Source organism: Lithobates pipiens, unplaced genomic scaffold (genome assembly GCF_037356315.1).
Source record: "Lithobates pipiens isolate NorthernLeopardFrog02 unplaced genomic scaffold, aLitPip1_a1.2 Scaffold_13, whole genome shotgun sequence".
Taxonomy (NCBI): domain Eukaryota; kingdom Metazoa; phylum Chordata; class Amphibia; order Anura; family Ranidae; genus Lithobates; species Lithobates pipiens.
This window is the reverse complement of record NW_027507718.1, coordinates 99,720,405-99,743,346: the sequence shown is the minus strand read 5'-3', so window position 1 is coordinate 99,743,346 and position 22,942 is coordinate 99,720,405. Positions and strand designations below refer to the sequence as shown.

At 44.2% G+C, this 22,942-nt stretch overlaps 1 protein-coding gene across 3 annotated transcripts in view; it reads left to right on the top strand.

Annotated features, from left to right (window-relative positions):
- Positions 1–12,338, top strand: part of HSDL2 (hydroxysteroid dehydrogenase like 2) — a 116,558-nt gene extending 104,220 nt beyond the window's left edge. For all 3 annotated transcript variants that reach the window (XM_077475336.1, XM_077475335.1, XM_077475337.1), the window contains exon 12: positions 11,640–12,338. In XM_077475336.1, the coding sequence (XP_077331462.1) occupies positions 11,640–11,752 (113 nt within the window). In that variant the 3' untranslated portion in view covers positions 11,753–12,338. The remainder of the gene's footprint in view (positions 1–11,639) is intronic.
- Positions 12,339–22,942: the final 10,604 nt, after the last annotated feature.

The following is a 22,942-nucleotide window of genomic DNA, read 5'->3' as shown; positions in this document are numbered from 1 at the left end:
AACATACTAGTCTCTAACTGCTACATCTGCAAGAGAGCAGCTTCTTTTAAAAAAAAAAAAAACATAATAGCTGACTATTGTAAACACCCCTGACAGTGTTAAATGTCTTGTCTTATACTAACTAACATACTAGTCTCTAACTGCTACATCTGCAAGAGAGCAGCTTCTTTTAAAAAAAAAAAAAAAACTGACTTACTGTACAGATCAGTAGTTGAAAGCCTAAAAAAAGAAAACGAATGCAGCCATCACATCAAGAATTGGTTAGCTGCAATATAATGCCTGCTTTTGGATGTAATACTGCTTTAAAGGATAAGTTTACTTCTTGTAACATGTTACATCCATATATTTGGGGTGTTACATGTCACATATGCACCGGCCCCTGCTCTCCCCCAGTACCCTGTTCTGCCAGCTAGAGGGGCATCTTCTCCCTTGGCAAAAGATATGACTGTACGGGGCTCTGCCCACCAGGCCACATCATCCATTCACAGTGTTCTGTGAATGGAAAAACTACAAGGTCTGACAGCCTTTGCAGCTGTGTCGGCTTATAGTTCTCGATTGACTACCACGGCGCTATTGAGCACTATGGTAGTTCATTGATTCTTCTTGTTCCAAGTGTAACTTGCTCATATTGAAGGTACGGGCAAACAGATACACAGACAGTCTGCAGGACCGTCTGTCTTTCAAGTTTAAATTTCAGTTTGAAGGAAGTTTTAAAATGTGTATATGTAGTTCAACCTAAAAAAATAGCCAATAGTCATAATAGCCACTTGGATATACCGTACTTCTCCAGAGAAAGAGCTCTGTTTCATATGTGGATAAAAGTGTCCAACATATATGAGCAAAATCCAGTAATAGACCTGAACAATATCCAGAGTATATAAAAATAGCTTGACATTTGAATATCTTTCAGTGTGACTAATGCGTACATATGATCAGACTTTCCGGCGGATCAGAGTCCGTCGGACAATTCGATCGCGTGTGGGCTCCAGCGGACTTTTTCTTCCCAAAAGTCCGGCTAGTCCGACGGACTAAAACCGACACTAGGGCAGTTATTGGCTACTGGCTACTCCTTCTAGTACGTCCTCACATTCGAATCCGTTGGACTTTTGGAGTGATCGTGTGTGGCCAAGTCCATTTGTTTGAAAGTCTGGCGGACCTCAGCTGCAAAGTCCGTCGGATTGTCCGCCGGACCAAGTCCGTCGCAAAGTCCGGTCCTGTGTACGCGGCATAAGGCTATGGACTTTAACCCCTTGCCGCCGAACATACGCAGATGTGCGTACTCGGCCTGCGGGGGTTATACCGGGATGATGCCCGCCCGTTTTTCAGAGCGGGCGATTGGCTTTCCAGCCATAACAACCGATGCGGCTGTTATGCCGGAGGAGCGGGAGGTGACGCCCCCCTCCCGCCACTCTTACCGGGGCTCCCGATTGAAGCACCGATGCACAATCCGCCGCTTCCAGCGGCTAGGGAGGGACTGGAATGAAGATGTAAGCGGCTTCATTCCAGTCTCCTAATTGTAAACACGGAAGCGACGTTATGACGTCGCTTCTGGTTTACTCGGCTGTCAATGGCGCCGGATTTAAAAATATATACACCATTCAGAATCACTAAAAACGGCAATCTGAATACTTTGAAGTGCAAAGGAGGGATCGGGGGTCTCTTAGACCCCCGATCCCTCCATAAAGAGTACCTGTCACCACCTATTACTGTCACAAGGGATGTTTACATTCCTTGTGACAGCAATAAAAGTGATCAAAATTTTTTATAAAAAAAAAAAAATATTTATTAATTTTAAAATAAATAAGAAAAAAAACAACATTTTAAAGCCCCCGCCAACCCCCCCCCCCCCCCCCCCCCCGTCGCCGCGAGCTTGCACAGCAAAGAAAACGCATATATAATGTTTGGGGATTCCAAGTAATTTTCTAGCCAAAAATGTGGATTTTAACTTGTAAACACCAAATGTCAAAAATAGGCTTAGTCGTGAAAGGGTTAATACCTTGTAAAGTGTATTATCCAGTATTGTTTATTATGTTTTGATGCTCATCTTTATTTATCATATCTGCGCTGACAAAAACTGTAGAATAATTACACCACCTTCAGGAGTAGGACAGTGCCAGGCGATCACTTCCAGTTTGTTGCACTGCCGTTTGGCCTATCATTTGTGGCGCTATAATCCTTCAGTCAAGAAAGATACTGAGCTGTGTCCTTCAATAAACTTTGAGAAAGGGATTTTACAGTAAGTACAGTGCGTTGCGAAAGTATTCGCCCCCCTTGAACTTTTCAACCTTTTGCCACATTTCAGGCTTCAAACATAAAGATATAAAAAACATTTTTTTTGTGAAGAATCACCAACAAGTGGGACACAATTGTGAAGTGGTACGAAATCTATTGGATTTTTGAAACTTTTTTAACTAATAAAAAAATGAAAAGTGGGGCGTGCAAAATTATTCGGCCCCCTTGCGTTAATACTTTGTAGAGCCACCTTTTGCTGCGATTACAGCTGCAAGTCGCTTGGGGTATGTCTCTATCAGTTTTGCACATCGAGAGACTGAAATTCTTGCCCATTCTTCCTTGCAAAACAGCTTGAGCTCAGTGAGGTTGGATGGAGAGCATTTGTGAACAGCAGTTTTCAGCTCTTTCCACAGATTCTCGATTGGATTCAGGTCTGGACTTTGACTTGGCCATTCTAACACCTGGATACGTTTTATTTGTGAACCATTCCTTTGTAGATTTTGCTGTATGTTTGGGATCATTGTCTTGTTGGAAGATAAATCTCTGTCCCAGTTTCAAGTCTTTTGCAGACTCCAACAGGTTTTCATCCAGAATGGTCCTGTATTTGGCTGCATCCATCTTCCCCTCAATTTTAACCATCTTCCCTGTCCCTGCTGAAGAAAAGCAGGCCCAAACCATGATGCTGCCACCACCATGTTTGACAGTGGGGATGGTGTGTTGAGGGTGATGAGCTGTGTTGCTTTTACGCCAAACATATCATTTTGCATTGTGGGCAAAAAGTTGGATTTTGGTTTCATCTGACCAGAGCACCTTCTTCCACATGTTTGGTGTGTCTCCCAGGTGGCTTGTGGCAAACTTTAGACGAGACTTTTTATGGATATCTTTGAGAAATGGCTTTCTTCTTGCCACTCTTCCATAAAGGCCAGATTTGTGCAGTGTACGACTGATTGTTGTCCTATGGACAGACTCTCCCACCTCAGCTGTAGTTCTCTGCAGTTCATCCAGAGTGATCATGGGCCTCTTGGCTGCATCTCTGATCAGTCTTCTCCTTGTCTGAGCTGAAAGTTTAGAGGGACGGCCAGGTATTGGTAGATTTGCAGTGGTCTGATACTCCTTCCATTTCAAAATGATCGCTTGCACAGTGCTCCTTGGGATGTTTAAAGCTTGGGAAATCTTTTTGTATCCAAATCCGGCTTTAAACTTCTCCACAACAGTATTACGGACCTGCCTGGTGTGTTCCTTGGTCTTCATGATGCTCTCTGCCCTTTCAACAGAACCCTGAGACTGACACAGAGCAGGTGCATTTATACAGAGACTTTATTACACACAGGTGGATTCTATTTATCACCATCAGTCATTTAGGACAACATTGGATCATTCAGAGATCCTCGCTGAACTTCTGGAGTGAGTTTGCTGCACTGAAAGTAAAGGGGCCGAATAATTTTGCATGCACCACTTTTCAGTTTTTTATTTGATAAAAAAGTTTAAAATATCCAATAGATTTTGTTCCACTTCACAATTGTGTCCCACTTTTTGGTGATTCTTCACAAAAACTTAAAATTTTATATCTTTATGTTTGAAGCCTGAAATGTGGCAAAAGGTTGAAAAGTTCAAGGGGGTCGAATACTTTCGCAAGGCACTGTATCAAAAAAATCCTGTTTTCTCTTACGTTCGCTGACACAGCTCCTTTCTTAGACCATTGGGTTGTTACGCCACCTTCAGGAGAGGACTAGGAGGACAGAAGTTTTTCTTTTTGCGCAAGATTAAAGATCCTGTGATCTGCTATCAACAGCAGGCTGGGTGACAGGCTGGATACTCTTATCCTTGTAGTTTCCCCAGCCTGGCCAGCGAACGTGTGCAGACCAGAGCTCCGTGCTGGGTCGGCCATGACATGCCCCCAGCTCCAGGGGCGGCCGGTGAGCGTAATGCTCAGGGGCACACATATGACCGGGCTACTGATGTCTGCGTCAGTGTGCCGGGCCAGCAGCCACCCCGTACTGATCGGAGAGTGGGTCTGTGATGGAATGTCTCCCAGACAGGGGCTCTCACCTGGGGGGGACTGCGCTGGATAGCTGTGCCCTGGATGTGTGTAGGTCTCTCCCCTGATGTGTCTGGAGGCTGTGTCTGTTGATCGATGTAGCGCTGTTTCACCGCCATTTCTCTGCCTGTTTTTTCACTGTCCCTCATGGTATACAGTGCTTGGTGGCCGTTTTCGGTGTGAACAGGGAGCAGCATGCGCTGTCTCCATTTTCCTGTAGTCCGACGGCCATTTTCCCTGTGATTATGTCCTTTATACTGGACGCTCGACGCCCATTTTCTTGAATCCCGAGCACGTTTTTCAGTTTCAGCGCTATTCAAAACAGCTCAGCACGGCGCAGTGTGGTCTCTTTTGCATCTGTGACACAGGCACACCTACCTGGACGGCGCACAACTCGGTCAGGGTGGTGAGTCCTGCGGGAGGAGCCCTTCAGCCAGCAGCAGTTAGGAGGGTGGGACCATCACTGTCCTAAGTCCCCAACAGGTGGCAGACGGGGTAGGGTCAGCATGGCTTCAGAAACTGGTGTTTCTTCCCCCGAAATCCAGGCAATTGCAACCGGTTCACCTGCAGACAGTGCAGTGCCTCTGGACGCTTTGTCGGGGTCCTTAATTAGTTTGTTGTCAAGATGGAGGTTGTAAAAAAACGGGCCCTGCCCCCCCATCCTCCTGGGAGAGCTCTGACGCAGACTCAGACCCTGCTGAGGCTGGTGACCCCTGTTCTGTCGTTTCAGATGACGCTGACCAGGACTGATCGGACAGTGAGGATGATTCCCCGTCCAGGTCTGTGCGCGACAAAGCGCTTGTGGGAGCACTTATCACAGCTGTGCGTGTTACCCTGAAAATTCAGTAGCCAGCCTTTTGGGACCCGTATGCCAGCCCGTACACCAAAGGTGTTCCCCTATCTGACTTATTTTGATAAGTTCATATACAAGGAATGGGGTCGACCGCAATGGACCTTTTCGGTCCCAAAATACATGGCGGTGCGTTACCCCTTTGAGGAGAGCCTTTTGGTCGACGCCTCCGGTCGTGGACCCCCCCCCCCCCCCAGTATCCAGGTTAAACAAAGTAACCACAATCCCGTTAGAGGGGACTCCTGCCTTTAAGGACCCCACAGACAGGAAGGCAGAGGCTGTGGCCTGTTCCTTGTCTACTGTTGTGGGGTCAACTATGCGACCAGTACTGGCATCCGCACTTGTATCTCAGACACTCACTGAGTGGGCAAAACTTTTGCACCGCAAATTGGGAGAGCAACAGGCTTCTCCTGTCTGTGTGCAACTAGCAGACCAATTAGTGCAAGGCCTTAAGTATGCGTGTGACGCAGCCCTGGATACCCTTCCTCTGTTATCCAGGGCTTCAAAGTCAGCAGTGGTGCTGAGGCGCCTGATTTGGCTCAAATGCTGGTCAGCTGACCAGGCATCTAAGTAAGCCCTGACGGATCTTCCTTTCCTTGGCGACTGGCTATTTGGAGCCTCGTTAGATGACATTATTAAAAATGCCACTGGTGGTAAGACACCCTTCCTGGCCCACAGGCCAGGAAGACTAAGGAGCCACGCCGTAGGCAAGGTCCCTAATTTTCCGCTCACAAACAGCTTTTTTGTCCGCCTGGGGCTTTAGCTAAGCGTCCCCAGCCTGACGGGACGACCTCTGAAGGACAAAAGCGTCCCTGTAACCGCAAGCCTGCGAGCAAAAGTGCTACCACATGAAGATTTGCCCCCGCCCACAACACAGGTGGGGGGTCACCTTCAGGAGTTTGCAGCCCGGTGGGCCTCTCGGCTGTCCGACCAATGGGTCTGCGATCTGATTTCCTCAAGCTACATGATAGAGTTCCTCTCTTGGCCGCAAAACAGATTCTTCCCCTCCAGCATACCCGTACTCCCGGCTCGCCGGGAGGCCCTATTGGGGCGTTAAGGGACCTGCTGAGTCGCAATAGTACCTGTTCCGGAATCAGAGCGTTTTCAGGGGTTCTACTCAAACCTGTTTGTAGTCCCCAAGAAGGAAGGGGTACGTCCAATTTTGGACCTAAAAGCCCTCAATTACTTTGTAAAAGTACAGAGGTTCAGAATGGAATCAGTTCGCTCAGTAGTCGCTGCACTCCATCAAGGGGACTCCTGGCGTCTTTGGACATCCAGGATGCGTACCTGCCCAGACCCATATGCCTTCGGCATCAGAGGTTTCTGCGATTTACAGTTGGGAAAGCACACTACCAGTTTGTGGCTCTCCCTTTTTGGTTTGGCATCAGCCCCCCAAGTCTTTACCAAGGTATTGGCTCCTGTTTTGGCGTTGCTGCGGCAACACAGGATCGCGATCGAGGGTTACCCCTGACAATCTCCTCCTGAGAGCATCTTCTGCCTCAGAGTTAGAGGAGGATGTGGCAATCACCATGCAGACCCTGCAGGAATTTGGGTGGCTGTTGAACCTAAAGAAGTCAGTGATTGTACCGATTCAGCATTTGGAGTACCTAGGCTTACTGCTGGACTCCACGGAGGCGAGAGTGTTTCTCCCTTCAGACAAGCTGCAGACTCTCAGAGCCGCGGTAAAAATGCTGATGAACTGCAGGTGGTCGCCGCTACGCTTCTGCATGCGAGTCCTGGGACTCATGGTGGCCTCCTTCAAGGCAGTACCGTATGCCTAGTTTCACACCAGAGTCTTACAGAAGGAGATTTTGACAAAGTGGGTCAAATCTCCATTGTCCCTGGATCGGCAGATTCAGGTGAGCCAGTTAGTCAGGGACTCCCTGATCTGGTGGCTGAGGTCCCCAGCACTTCGGTCCGGGAAGTCATTCCTACCTCTGAAATGAACAGTGATCACAATGGACGCCAGCCTAACCAGCTGGGATGGAGTAATGGGAGTTCAGTCGACCCAGGGCCTCTGGTCGGTAGATGAATCCAAGTTGCCAATCAATCTGCTCGAGCTGAGAGTGATCAGGCTATGCCTCTCCACATAGTCGGTAAGACTTTGAGGGCGTCCGATCAGGATCCAGTCAGACAGGGGGCGTGGCCAACTTCCGAGCGGCATGGACGTCTTTCACTGAGAGCTGAGAGACACCCGGGATTAGCGACTCACCACGGCGCACTGAGACCTCGTTCTCACGCAGAAACATCACACAGGAACTCTCTGGATATCCCTGCAACGTGGCAGTATGTCCTCCTAAAAGGAAGGGATACCGGCATCCACAAAAAATAACGGCCTATTTACACCAGCCGGCCGCCGGAAAAATCCAACATGGCGCCGCGGCTGCATGTCTCCTCTCACAGCTTTCAGCATCACAGAGCCATCAGACCAGTGAGCTCGAGGAGGGTCTAATGGAGCTCACTAGCAATGTCCAGAGCCTCCCTGCTTCTTATCCAGGCACTCCACTAACCGGCAGCCCTGCCAAGGCTAGAATGAGGCTGGACTCAGAGAACCCAGCAGCATCTGAGGTGAGCCTGCACGCTATACAGTCTATTAACCCCTGCAATGCCATTGATCCTTTTGCTAGCTTCCCTACCAACAACCAGCCTATTCTTGATACCACACTTAAAGATATGTTATCCACCCTCAGAAATTCTATGCAAACGGATATGTTATCTATTATGCAACGCCTGCATGCTGATATAGCCTCTGTATCTAACAGGGTATCACATATTGAAAACGGATTGGGGGGATTCGCATCGACCGTGAATGATCTTGTTGACACACATGAGGTTAACCTAGATGATCACGCTTGGATTAAACGCAAATTGGTGGATCTCGAAGACAGATCTCGTCGCAACAATCTAAAAATTAGAGGAATAGCGGAAATGGTGCAACCCCAAGATCTATCAGCCTATGCTAAAGGATCCAGTCAGACAACGCCACGGCAGTGGAATATGTCAGTCACCAAGGAGGAACAAGAAGCTCGGCCGCCGCATGGGAGGTCGCTCACATCCTTCAGTGGGCAGAGCGACATGTACCAGCCCTGTCGGCCATTTACATCCTGGGAGGGGAGAACTGGCAGGCGGACTACCTAAGTCGCCAGATGCTGGACCCAGGAGATCCTTGGGCAGACGCGCTGGTGGCTCCGTGGGATCAGTACCTCCTGATCTATGCCTTTCATCCACTGAAACTGTTACCACATCTGCTCTGCAGAGTGGAGGCCGAGGGGATTCCAGTAATACTGATTGCCCCAGATTGGCCCCAGCGTCCCTGGTACGCAGACCTTGTGTGCCTGGTGGCGGACGCACCATGGCGACTGCCGTTACGAGAGGACTTTCTCAAGGTCCGATATTCCATCCTGCTTTACCATCGCTGGTTTTAACGGCATGGCTATTGAGAGCCAGGTGTTGGGGAACTGGGGTCTTTCAGACTCTGTGATTCCAACTATGCTGAGAGCACGGAAATCTTCTTCTCGGAAGATATATCATTGTACCTGGAAAGCCTACATCTCCATGTGTGAGGAGAAAGGATGGCGTCCGCGCTCCTTTTCTATATCCAGGATCCTGCTGTTTCTACAGCAAGGAGTAGACCAGAAATTGGTTTTAAGCACCATTAAGGGACAAATATCAGCTTTGGTTGTCTTTTTCAGGGACCCCTGGCATCTCACTCTCTAGTGAGCACTTTTTTTTCAAGGGGTCCGACATGTAGTTCCTTCAGTGCGTCCACCGTTACCCCCGTGGGATCTGAACCTGGTGTTATCAGCGCTTCAAAAACCGACATTTGAAAATATCAGAAAGATCCAGTGGTCTTTCTAGTGGCCATTACTTCGGCCAGGAGGGTTTTGGAACTGGCGGCTTTGTCTTGCAAGTTGCCCTATCTGGTTATCCACAAGGATAAGGTAGTGTTGCAACCTTCTTTTCTGCCAAAGGTGGTTTTGGCGTGCCACATCAATGAAGACATTGTGTTACCATCTCTGTGTCCTAAACCGACACATCCTAAGGAGGTGGCCCTCCATTCCCTGGACGTGGTTTGGGCTCTGAGGGTGTATTTGTCTGCTACGGCTCCCTTTCGGAAGTCACTTTGTTTTTTTCGGTGGCTGGTCCAAAAAAAAGTCATGGCGGTCTCGTCAGCCACCATTTCTAGGTGGATCAGACAGATTGTAGTACAGGCCTACGCCTTGAAGGGGCAAGTGCCCCCCTTTCCGGTCATGGCCCACTCCACCAGGGCAATTGGAACGTCTTGGGCCTTCCGACATCAAACGTCTGTCGCTCAAGTGTGTAAAGCGGCAACTTGGTTGTCTGTTCACACCTTTACAAAATTCTACAAGGTTGATGTCAGTGCATCGACTGATGCCTGTTTTGGCTGCAAAGTTTTGCAGGCGGCTGTATAATTGCAATTGCACTTATATTTTTCCTGGTTTTGCTAAAAACACAGTACCTTTTAAGTAAATGCACTGTTGCATTTGTTTCCGCAGTTCTGAGGTGGTTTTGAGGTAGTGACTCCCAGATGAGGAGCACTCTGTTTTTTTGTGGGTAAAAAAGTTCTTGGATATTCCCTCACACTGTTGTTTTTGTGGGTAAAGTTTTTACGCTAGTTCCCACATGCCATTGTGGGTGAAGTTATTATGCTGTTTTCCCACCCCTCATTTTGGCACTGCTTGGAGACGTCCCAATGGTCTAAGAATGGAGCTGTGTCAGTCAGTGAACGTAAGACAAAATGGGATTTTTTGTACTCACCGTAAAATCCTTTTCTCTGTAGTTCACCGACTGACACAGCACCCTCCCCTGCTATTTTTGTCTACGTTATACTGCTTGTTGACGTACTGAGGCTGCAGTAGCAGGCTGAGGGGTTGCTACCTAAGGGACCGCCCCGTGGGCGGAACTAGAAGGTTCTAGTTTTATTATCACATGTTATGCCTAGTCCTCTCCTGAAGGTGGCATAACAACCCAATGGTCTAAGAAAGGAGCTGTCAGTCGGTGAACTACAGAGAAAAGGATTTTATGGCGAGTACAAAAAAATCCTATTTTTCTATAAGCATATACAAATGGCTGAGCATGTGACTATAACATTATACTTCAAGGACATGTGTACCATTTAGTTACAGGTTTTTTTAAGGCATGCCCCCCTGAGTACAGCTCACCTGGATGAATACCTTCTTTCTCCATCCAGCAATCTTTGCATTTGAAAGAGCCCTTGTACTCTAAATCCAGAGCTTGTGCACTGCAGGTTTATTCATTGCTGCTGGGAGCAATCTGTATAACTGCTGGAAGCCCCCATTATTATGGCTCTCCCTAGGAATAACAGAAGCCATGGTGTATATGCACAGGGCTAAGTTGATTTGATGGGAAAGGTTTCTAAAGCAAGACTGTGTGAATCCGACAGTAAAGATTTCTGAATCGAGAATCAAGGTATCTCTCCAGGTGGACTGCACTTAGTGCTAATGTTGTTCCTAGGGGAAGGAGATGCTGATTATTCATTTATTTATATTTGTGTGTGTGTGCCACTTTGTATATAATTCATTGATTGGGATATCGCTTATTGGTAACAAGGTTGATCTGTATGAATTTTGTTGTATCCTGACTTATGCCTGTGCTTGGACAATATTTTACGCCTTCATAAATAGAACTCACTTCCACATTAAGATCGATGTTAAATAAACATAGCTTTTGATTTATGGGATGAATGATTAAATAAAAAAGTATAAAATGTATAATCCCTAGGAAACCTACCTCTTGCATTGATAAGCTGCTGCTAAATTAATTATACAGTGTCCACATCTAGCTATTTATGAATCAAAGTGGATGTAAACCCGATTCATGAAATTTGAGCTGGGCACATATCTGTAGTGTTTTTATTATCTCTCTCCAAAGCGCCAAGTTCTGTGGCTTTCTCCTGCTCCGTAGTGGTTATCGACCTGATATCTTCTGACAAGGAGATAAAAGCAGCCTGAAATTTGTGTTGTGGGAGGTTTCTATAAATAGATTAACAGACAGCTTGCCAGCTCACAGCAGAGCTCTGAACATTCCTTGCTTCCTTTGCCAATGTGGAGTGGGGGGTGTGCCTTTCCTCCAATCAGCTGTCTTGGCTGTATGCCCAAACTTCACACTCAGTATTGAACAGTAAGAGAAAATCTGTAACAAGATGTGCACATTTTAAAGGATGTATAAAACTAAAGGCTGCAGATATACATGTAAAACATATGTAGGGAGATTTGTTTCAGCTCTGTGTATCATCTGAGGCTAATCACTTCACTGGGTATACATGAGGGTTTACGTCCACTTAAAGATCAGTCTGTTTAGGTTCCAAAATTATATTTGGCAGAGATCCCATACTATGATACCATTGTATATTCATCTGTTCTATTACTCTTTTATTTTTATTTTTCACATTTTTGTTATGTTTTTAATAATGTAATTTTAACAAGAAATTAACATTTAATCTGGCACTCATTGTGGATTTTTAATCTTAATTATCAGGGAAACTAAAGCCAACAATGGCATTCATGGGAGGAAAGCTGAAGATCAAAGGCAATATGGCTCTAGCAATGAAGCTGGAGGCGCTTATGGGCCGACTAAATTCCAAGCTGTGATTGTCAGAAACATCTATGCTACCACTGAAGACATAATCTTGAATCCTGAAAATGGATCTGCTTAGACAGCTGTTGCTGGAAGTTTTGGCATAGTTATGCACTTAAAGCACGATTTTATATCATAAATATTGTAATTGGTAAATGAATGTACCTCATGCAGATGTAGGAACAGAATTTGACTTTGCCTGTTATCGGAGTGCGATGTTGCCTTATTAAAAATGTGAAATTACTTTTTTGTAAAAAAAAAAAAAAAAAAATATTTAAATTGACTGACATGGTTCCAAAATCAATGGCTTTAAATAAGCAATAGCTATTGTATAATATTGACCCTACGGAACAAAAATAGAATATACAACATTTTATATATACTAAGCCTCAATGCATTTTACTAGTACTGTATATGAAAGTAGGTTAAAACAAGTAAAATTCATTAATAAAGGCATATTCAACACCAGAGCAACTTCTTAAATGCACAGGCAGTAATGCATAAGGGTTTGTATACCTAAGGAATGTTTAAGTGGTGCACATTTGAGAAAATTTGTACATTTATACAGAACTTTTCAAACAATAAAAGAGTAATAAAGTGTTTTATTGTGTTTTCTTTTTAAATGAATACTATGAGGTGAGTACATTAAAAAAATCTAATCGCATTATATTTTTAGATATATATAAGTTATGCACGCCATAGGGTTAATATAGAGCTACTCCCACACATGCTCCCATCCAGTGTAATTTTGCAGTCAGAATATGCAGATTGCTCACTTGAGAATGGTATACTGTAGTACCAACCAAAATTTGCATTTGCATCAGGGTATCGGGGTACCCTGACTCTGCTGACACCAGCAGAGATCAGTCACAGACAGATGATGGAAAAAAGGTCAGGCTCCTGCACCACCTAGATAGTAATTTGAAGCTAGTTTCATGGACCCCACTGGCTAAGGATAAATGGTAAGTATAAAGGATTTATCCCAGTCTTCCAATGGGATAAGTTTTGTTACCCAGCAGTCTGTATAACCGGGAAGATCAGGATGTGCGCAACACACAAGGATTTTATTTCACTGAGAGGGTATGATCCAGCATGGAGTCTCAAAAGAGCAGATCCTCTAAGGGAGTCCGGTCCCTAACCAATAAATCAAGAGAAAATTTTGGACCTTTGAGAAAGAAGGTTGACTGGTATTTCATCACGGTCAGGTGGGCAGAGTATATGTTGATTGTGGCTAAGTGGTGGATGAGACACAGAAGCTGTACCTGGCTTTGTACTATTGGGAGAATATGTAGAGAAATCACTTGTAAAGCAACAAGGAGTCAAGAGAGAGAAATCAGACAGGGAGTTGATTGTGGACCATGGATTAGGAGGCTGAGTAGCAGCGGATCATAACTGGATGGTAGAAAGTAGCAGAACTGGTCGTGGACACAGCAGAAGCTATTCATGGCCAGGGGATGTGGTAAAAGAGGCAGGAATGGAGGAGGTTGTGGCTATGCATACTGGACAATGATCATGATAAGCTCCCAGTATACACAGGGAAGGGAGGAGTGGTAATGCCAGAGTTATGTTTAAAGTTGCTTGTAGTAGAGTCAGTGGAGAAAAGCAGGGCAGGAACTAGTTGTGGACAAGGCAATTTTGTGATTGCTTTACTATTTTTTTAGGACAAAATTGGATTTTTGTTCTCATTATAAAATTATTTCTTGGAAGCTCATTGAGGGGCACAGGATTCAGAGGCAATTGGGTTATACTGCAACCTAGAAGAGGATTTGAATACTGGTAAACAAACAGTCACCAGCCTGGTATAACCCCTTTCAATCCCAGCATGCCTCAGTTTTATACCAAGCAAAGCCGGGAGCAGAGGGGTGGAACCTGCATCCCTGTGAACCAATTTTCTCATTAATTGAGGGAAACAGGATTCAGAAAAAAAAAAACGCCTAAAAGCAGTTTAACTGAGCAGTGGGCAACATGTCAAGCACATCGCTAACAGGCTCAACTATAACAGAAAAAAATGACTAGATACTGCCTGTAGCTCAGAGAGGGGCTTTAAGGTCCGTATACTCAAAGCTAGCATCAGATGAGTCCTGAGCTTCCACCTTGTATGAAGGTTTTAAATTGAAGAATGGGAGGCTAACAGTCACTGGAACAATGTGGCAAGTGCTGAGATCAGATCCTTCAGAGTACTTAGGTCCAATTTTAGATCCAAGCCTGATTTTAAAATGGTCAGTATTCATTCCACTTTCTGGGATGAAAATCTCCACTCTAATTCATCCCAAAGGTGCTCTCTTGGGTTGAGGTCAGGATAGTCAAGTTCCTCCACCCCAAACTCGCTCATCCATGTCTTTATGGACCTTGCTTTGTGCACTGGTGCACAGTCATGTTGGAACAGGAAGGGGTCATCTCAAACTGTTCCCACAATGTTGGGAGCATAAAATTGTCCAAAATGTCTTGGTATGCTTAAGAATTCCCTTCACTGGAACTAAGGGGCAAACCCAACCCTTGAAAAACAACCCCACAACATAATCCCTCCTCCACCAAATAATTTCGACCAGTGCACAAAGGAAGGTCCATAAAGACATGGATGAGCGAGTTTTGAGTGGAGGAACCTGACTGGCCTGCACAGAGTCCTGACCTCATCCTGATGGAACACCTTTGCAATGAATTAGAGTGGAGACTGCAGGCCAGGCCTTCTCATCCACATTAATGCCTAACCTCACAAATGCACTTCTGAAAGAAGGGTCAAACATTCCCATAAACACACTCCTAAACCTTGTGGACAGCCTTCCCAGAAGAGTTGAAGCTGTTATAGCTGCAAAGGGTGGGCCAACGCAATACCGAACTCTCTACGAACTAAGATTGGGATGCCATTAAAGTGCATGTGCATGTGCATGTGCATGTAAAGGCAGGTGTCACAATACTTTTGGTAATATGGTGTAGGTGCCTTGTGAGTTTTTGTTATATTCCCATGCTTGCCCGGTGAGGATTGCTTTGGCGCCTCTGTATGGTGTTTGCTTGTGTACTTCATCTGGCTATTGGGATAAGTGCTGGTTTAGACCTCCATCTCTAACAACCATTTATCTGTATGATTATGCTGCTCTTTTGTGTAATTAACAACATTTATTATTGTTATTACTATTGGTATTATTCTGTTTATCTTTCTATCCCTTTGTTGTAGAACTTTGCTCCTTCATTTTACTCCTGAAGAGTAGGTCACCACAAAACATATCTAGTCTAGCTGATTGCATGTACACCTTTATTATGGATTAACATCTATATAGTGCAAGTTAGCATTATTTTGTGGGTGTTACAGAGGCATATAAGAGGGTATTTTTTAATTGTATGTATTGTTCTAATATTAGGTACGGTATATTTTCTTTGTGATAGTTATAATAAAATTATGTGAATTTAATCTGGTGTATTGTCCTTAACGGTACCAAGAACAATCCTGCTGTCCCCCTTTTCTTTTCTTTTTTAAATACTTTTTTTGTTCAGTCACATAATATTTAGGATGTAGGTACCTTATTATCGTGTTATATATACCCATTGACACCGAGAACTTGAATTTCCATTGAAAAAAAATGTAGTTATACCATTTCAATACTGGGCACTTTACCCCCTTCCTACTTTTTATTGTTTTTGATATACCCTAATGTATTATCCATGATAGGGCCCTAACTTGGTAACAAATTTGGATTAATATACTGTATTTTTACTTTGGATTAAATAGTGTATGTTTTTTAATTAGCATTTTTCTGCATTTGTTCCCATTCCAAAGTTTCTGCGATGTGTGTACCCCCATATATTTACTGCAAAATATGGAACTAACAAAGTGGAATGTTAAAGCACAAATTGAAGTATGCATTTTACTATAGCATTTCATTGTGCTTTTAATGCTATGTTATGATGCATACAGGGAAAAAAAAATTGTGTAAATTGTTAGTGTACCACGAATTAGCACGGAAGATATTTTCACAGGATTGCGATTGCTAGCAATTCAAATTGCATATGCAGTAATGGCAAATGCCCTCCAACATCACTGATGTGACCCGGGGATAATTTTGTAAGGAAATATTTTGATTCCATTTTTGGAGATCTATACGGTACAGTACATATCATCTCTGATAACTAGAACAGCCACTTGTAGTTTGTGTAACAGGGTGCTAATGCAGATAACAATTGTAAGGCAGGGACACAGCATTGTTACTCAATATCAGGAAGTCACCTTCATGGCAGGATCACCTAGTGTTATCTTAATAAAATTTATTGTAAACATTTACATTTGTGATTACCTGATTATATATATATAAAAAAGATATATAAGATTTTACTAATGGTACTGTATTTTAAGTAATTTTACAGCTTTAAATAAATATTCTTGGTCAACTGTAGATATTTGAGCACATTTTGTAATACTGTTTTAAATGGAGTTGATCAATCTAAATCCAGCTTTGGCCAACTCATAAAAAGGAATGTCAATTAGTAATAATGTTTCCTTCTTTCTTGCCGCTTCTTTAAAGCAGCTAAAGAAGCAAGAATATCTGTTGCAATGATCAATCTCTAACAATAAATATTTTAAGGATAAATATTTTATATTCCAGTTTGGAAGCATCTACATAGAATATTTATTTGTACTCACACTTTCTAGTAACACTATAGCCTAGTGTAGAATTCCATATAGCCTGAAGGTGGCAGACTTTCTCAACCTGGAAATGGTAAACTCCATAAAAACACTTGTAATGTAGGAGCTCTGGGAAAATTCTGTGCTTACATTTGTCAAAATCATAAGGCTTTGAAGTATTTTCACTCCCATACATCATTTGCTCATTTTTGGTTTCTAAAATGAGGTAAGAATTGTTGCATGTATGTTATTTTAACAATTTTTGCCATATTGACAAATCCAATTTACTAAAATGACTACAGATATTCACTCCTCAAAATATTACCACGCACTGACAGGCATTAACAGTGCAGTTCTGTGCAGTATCTATATGAAAAACAGAACAAATGTGCAACTAGAGATGGACATACTCTACCAATTTATGGATTCAAAAGAATGGGAAATGCAAGAGTTAAAAAGCTTTTTTTTTTTAATAGAAAAGAAAAAGGAATAAACAATACAATCGGACAAAAAAAAGAACAAACAAAAATAAGTAGATAAATTAAACTAAACATTAGGGCACAGTGTGTAGTTCAGTGCAATACAAAGTATACAATATAAAGGAATCGTATCTGAGCAGGTAAAATAGTGCTTCCATAGTGACAATTAGGGATGTGCTTCGTGTTCGACTCGAACACCGGCTGTTCACCCGTTCGGCGAAGCCAGAACTCTGTGGGCCGTTCACGCCAAATTCGTCTGGCGCTCACGACCCACAATGCACTGTGCCATCGCAGTGCATTGCTGGCTCATGATTGGCCAAGCATGCACTGTGACCCCACATGCTTGGCCAATCACCGCGCCGGCAGCAAGGAGAGCCATGATTGGCCACAGGCAGGATGCCTGTGGCCAATCATAGCTCAGGCTGTGTAGTACACGCCCCACACTATATAAGGCTTTCACGGTCCATTGGGTCACTCTTCTGGCAGCTGGGAAGGATGCAGGACAAGGTGCAGTAGTGTTGGAGGTTGTTCCGCCACCATGCCTCCAAAATGCTACTACTGGTTGTGACACACCTCTCTCCTCCACCCCCTCCTCTTCTTCTTCCTCCATGGCCTCTTCCAGTGCTCTGTCCTCAGAACCAGCGGTGCTGCGTAGGCGTTCAAGGGGCTATGCAAGTACGCAGGCAAAACGATGCCATGCCGTGCTTGCGCTGGTTTGTTTGGGGGACAGGAGCCACACTGGGGCAGATATTTTGTCAGCTCTTCAGGGGCAGGCCAAGAGGTGGTTGACGCCACACCAGCTTAAGCCAGGATTGGTGGTTTGTGACAATGGCACCAACCTCCTCTCCACCCTCCGACAGGGACAACTGACCCATGTGCCCTGTGTGGCTCATGCCCTTAACCTGGTGGTGCAGCGGTTCTTGGGCAGGTACCCCGGCTTACAGGATGCCCTGAAGCACGCCAGGAAAGTCTGTGTGCATTTCCGCCAATCATTTAATGCCTGTGCTCGGCTGGTTGAGCTCCAAAAGGAGTTGAACCTGCCCAAGAACCGCCTTATATGTGACATGCCCACCAGGTGAAACTCAACGTTGACCATGCTGCAGCGGCTGCACACGCAGCAGAGGGCCATCAATGAGTACCTGTGCGACTACGGCACCAGGACAGGGTCAGGGGAGCTCGATTTTTCCTCACCATGCCAGTGGGGCATGATCAGGGATGCATGCACTGTTCTGTCACCGCGAGCAGTGACAATGCATGCATCAGTGACACTGTACCTCTTGTCCACCTGTTGGAGCATGTGTGTGGAATAATGGACAGGGCACTTGAGGCAGAACAGAGGCAGGAAGAGGAGGACTTCCTTGCCTCTCAAGGCCCCCTTTATCCAGACAGTGTTCCTGCTGTCCCACCCATCACACAGGAAGAGGAGGAGGATGATTGTGTCAGCATGGAGGTGGAGGCTGGCACTCAGCATCAGCAGCAGCAGTCTTGCAGGGATGATTTACAGTCCCAAGAAACCTGTGGACTTGTACGTGGCTGGGAGGAAGTAGCTGCGGATCATGCTGTCCTTAGTGACCTAGAGGACTCCGGACCGAATGCCTCAGCTAACCTACGCTGCATGGCCTCCCTGATCCTGCAAAGCCTGCGGAAGGATCCTCGTATTCTTCGGATCAAGGAGAGGGACCATTACTGGCTGGCCACTCTCCTTGATCCACGGTACAAGGGTAAGGTTGCCGACCTTATCTTGCCATCGCAGAGGGAGCAGAGGATGAGACATCTCCGGGAGGCCTTGCAGAAAGGTCTGTGCAACGCGTTCCCAGAGACTGGGAGGTTACAAACTCCTGGTCCTGGACAATGTGTTGCTGAGGCATCGGTCAGAAGGAGTGGTGGAGAAGGTGGCCGTCTGACCGATGCATGCAGACAATTTTTTAGTCCGTAGCCCCAAGGTATGATCGTTCCAGCAACCATCGCCAGCGTCTGATTTACATGGTTCCGGAATACCTAGGGGCAAGGTCAGACTTGGACACCTTTCCCACGAAAATCCTCTGGCTTACTGGGTCTTGAGGATGGATCACTGGCCAGAGCTTGCACAGTATGCAATTGAGCTACTGGCCTGTCCTGCATCCAGCGTTCTTTCGGAACGCACTTTCAGTGCTGCTGGTGGCTTTGTTACCGATCACAGGGTGCGCCTGTCCACCGACTCAGTTGATCCAAGCACCTGAAGCTGATGTAACCAAATAATTTTTTTTTAAATATCACATCCCTTCAAGACCGCCTATGCTGATGCTGAGTGACTGTCCTGTTATGTTGACTGTCTATTCTCTTCCTCCGCTGATATCTTGGAAGAACATTTTTTGTTCTGGGTGATGCCACCAGTCCAATTTTTCTGCCCCTGTTTAACAAGGGCGTTTACAATTTTTGATGCAATGCTTTGCAGCAGGGCTTATTCCTGCACTACAACTAGAGTATATGGGAGAGGTTGCAGTGCCTAAGGCCCAATTTTTCAGCCCCTGTTTAACAGGGGGCATGTAGTTACAATTTTTGATGCAATGCTTTGCAGCAGGGCTCATTCCTGCACTACAACTAGAGTATATGGGAGAGGTTGCAGTGTCGTGGCACCAGCACCAGTGCCTAAGGCCCAATTTTTCAGCCCCTGTTTAACAGGGGCATGTAATTACAATTCTTGATATATTTCACAGCAGGGCCCGTTCCTGTGCCCACCGAGAGTAACTGTGAGGACTTATAGTGTTGTGGCACCAGCACCACCACAACCACCAAAGGCCCAATTTTTCTACCACTGTTCAACAATGGCATGTAATTACAATTCTTGATATAACCGTTCACAGCAAGGCGCTCCAGCGCCCACCAAGAGTCACTTCGAGGGCTTACAATGTTGTGGCAACACCAACACCTTGTTCCGCCATTTCTGCAGAGCATATAGGGCAGGCCCCTACTTTCAAACATCCAACTTACAAACGTCTCCTACTTGCAAATGGAAGGAGACAACAGGAAGTGAGATGAAAAAAACGGAAGGCAAAACAAATTATACAGGGGTGATAACCCTTCCCTATGTTTTCCAAAAAGCTTAAAAATAGATTTTTTGACTGGAGCTACACTTTAAAAATTTACCAGTTCAAAATTATAAACAGATTCTACTTAACACAACAAACCTACACAGTCCCTGTCTTGTTTGCACCGCCTGTATACTGCTGTTCTGAGTATATAGGGCCTGGGGGCCCCACGTCTTTCCTTTTTTAATATGGGTACGGGGTTCCCCTTAATATCCGTACAAGACCCAAAGGGGCTGGCAATGGGCAGGGGGGGCTACCCATGCCATTTTTCTCAATGATTTTCATCCATATTGCTGGAACCAGATATTACATTAAAACCGCAAGCAGTTTTAAATGACTTTTTTTCCGTTAAATGTCATTTTGTGCAGGGACTGTTCTAAACACATGGCACTTCACAGGTATACTATAGACACCCCCCAGGCATGATATTTAAAGGAATATTTCACCTTTTTTTACACTTTAATCGTCATTAAAATCAGTGCTCCCGAAAAAACGTCAGTTTTTAAAAACATTTTAGGCATTGACCCCTGGGGCAGGAGCCAGGTCTCCAAACCCTTTTTAGGACAATATCTTGCATATTAGCCATTAAAATTAGCACTTTTTATTTCGAAAGTTCGAGTGACATAGACTTCAATGGGGTTCTAAAGTTCGCATGAATTTGTGGTCCGTTCGAAAATTCTGGTGCGAACCGAACCGGTGGGTGTTCGGCTCATCCCTAGTGACAATTAGTTACTCAACAGGTTAGGTCTCTAATCTGGCTTAGCAATAGGTTAACAGCAGGGGTGTTGTACCCCAAAGTGTGTGTGTGGGGGGGGGGGGGCGAGATGCATGAGAGTGGGAGACTGAGGGAGGGCACATCAAAGCATCAAAGTACCTGACACTTTTGCTTAGATGGGTTGGACTTTAAAAAAATTGTCTCTAAGCTATCCCTTAGCCCAAGCACACCATATCTTTTCAAACTTTTTGGGGAATTTTCGACTCATATATGTAAGTTTTGTATAATGGTAAAATCAAATCAAGTATGGATCTCCACTACAAGACCGTGAGAGGTTTGGTTTTCTTCCATTTGATCAAAATAGCTTTCCTCGCATAAAACACTGCATAGAATATAAACAATCGTTTATAGGTATTAGAGGTAACAGTATCGCAGATCTCTAAAAGAATCATAGGATCTATGGTTACGGTCACATCTCCTAAGGAGTTAATTGTTTCTGTTACCTCTATCCAAAATTTTTGAAGGAGGGGACATGACCAGACAACATGGAGGAATGTCCCAAGTTGAGTGTCGCATTTAGGACATTTATGAGATTGAGTGGGGTATATCCTTGAAAGTTTCTGGGGGGTAAAGTACACTCTGTGCAGAAATTTAAGTTGGATATACCTGTCTCTAGCTGAAATCATTAACGGGATATATTGCCGGATCCAAAAAGAAAAAACAATAATTGTTGTGCTAGGTACTCCAAAGGCAGAAGCGAAAGCAAAAAACACCTCTATTGGAGAGTTTAACATGTATATAACCATACATTATGGCAAGAATTATATTCAAAAGTTGTAAATATATGTAAAAAAAAGGGGGCAATAGATGGTAAACTAGGAAGTATAATAAGTAACACTATTAGTCCAGGTTGTGGTAGCCACAGGAAATGGTATGGTCTTTGAGCTTACACTCGAGAGGCAGCACACTGAAGAGCAGAAGAGACTCTGGGATGAAGATATAAAAGAACAGAAAAGCAGCACCAATCTTAGAATAAATTTGTCTTCCAAATTGCTACACTCAAAGTAATGCACTTGCTGAGAGGTGGTTAAAAACAGGCACATCTTATGAGAACAGCTGATGAGTTCCAGGGGTCCAGAGCAGCATCCATGAAGCGCAGTATCCCATGCTGGATGGAAAGGATGCAGGAGGAAGCCGTCATACAGGAGGTCCCTGGTCTCTAAGGGTATAAGGCTGAAGCATGCATTCTTGTTCGTCAGGTGTTCTGTAATTATATAATTACAGATTGTGGTTGGTGCAGCTACCTATCTATATTGATATACCATACGCCACATTTGGTGGGGAAGCTGCAGCAAACCTTGTGTCTATTTCACTATATATCACAGTTTTTTGTTTTTTTTATGCGCCTGTGACACTGATCACACTAATTTGCTATTACTTTAAAGGAAATATTCACGGGCAGCAATAATGGATATATTTACATTTTTAGAAAATAGAAGGATAGATTTGGGAGAATTATTCAAAAATGTTGATAATACTACAGCAGTGAATTTAGAACAGGGTTTTAAACACCTTAACAATGCCATGGACAAACAGGTTAGAGTATGGTGGGACATCACCACACTGGAAAGATAGAGATGCTAACATCACACCAAGGAGACTCAGATGTAGTGTGGGACCTAATGATGGATTGATAGATGAGAAATTAACTAAAATTTGGTACTGTTTCTTCAATGAATATGAAAAAAAATGATTGAACATTATTATTGAAAGGAGGAGAAAGAAACTAGAAAAATTTGAAAACCAACATTGATAAAATTGAGGAAAATATGGTACAGCGTGTAGAAACTAGTATAAAACCAGGGCCTGTAAATTGCAAGAATTGCTAGCCAAATTAGATAATGAAATAAAAAATAAGAAATTTTAAAAATACCAAAGAGACAAAAAAGATTATGTAGCGGGAAAGGTGTGATGACATGGAAGTACAAGGGGTAAATGGAGAAGGAGCAAAAATTAGAGCATTAATAGAAATGTTAAAATAAGGGGGTCATCTTCCTCAGTTCTAACTGCCATTGTAGTAATCCTTGTTTTTGCACACCTAAAAAAGTAGTAATCCACATTTAGCACACCTAAAAAAAAAAAACTAACAAGCAAACCTATTACAATGATTCCTATGAGGACAAAAAAAAAAATATCTGATGAATCCATGAAAATGTACCATTTCTAAACAAAGTGTTATCTGGGTTTGTCATGTTTCCTATCATAATGTCACATTGTATATCACTTTCCCTTACTAAACAAGGGGATATTCCCAAAGGCCTTAAGTT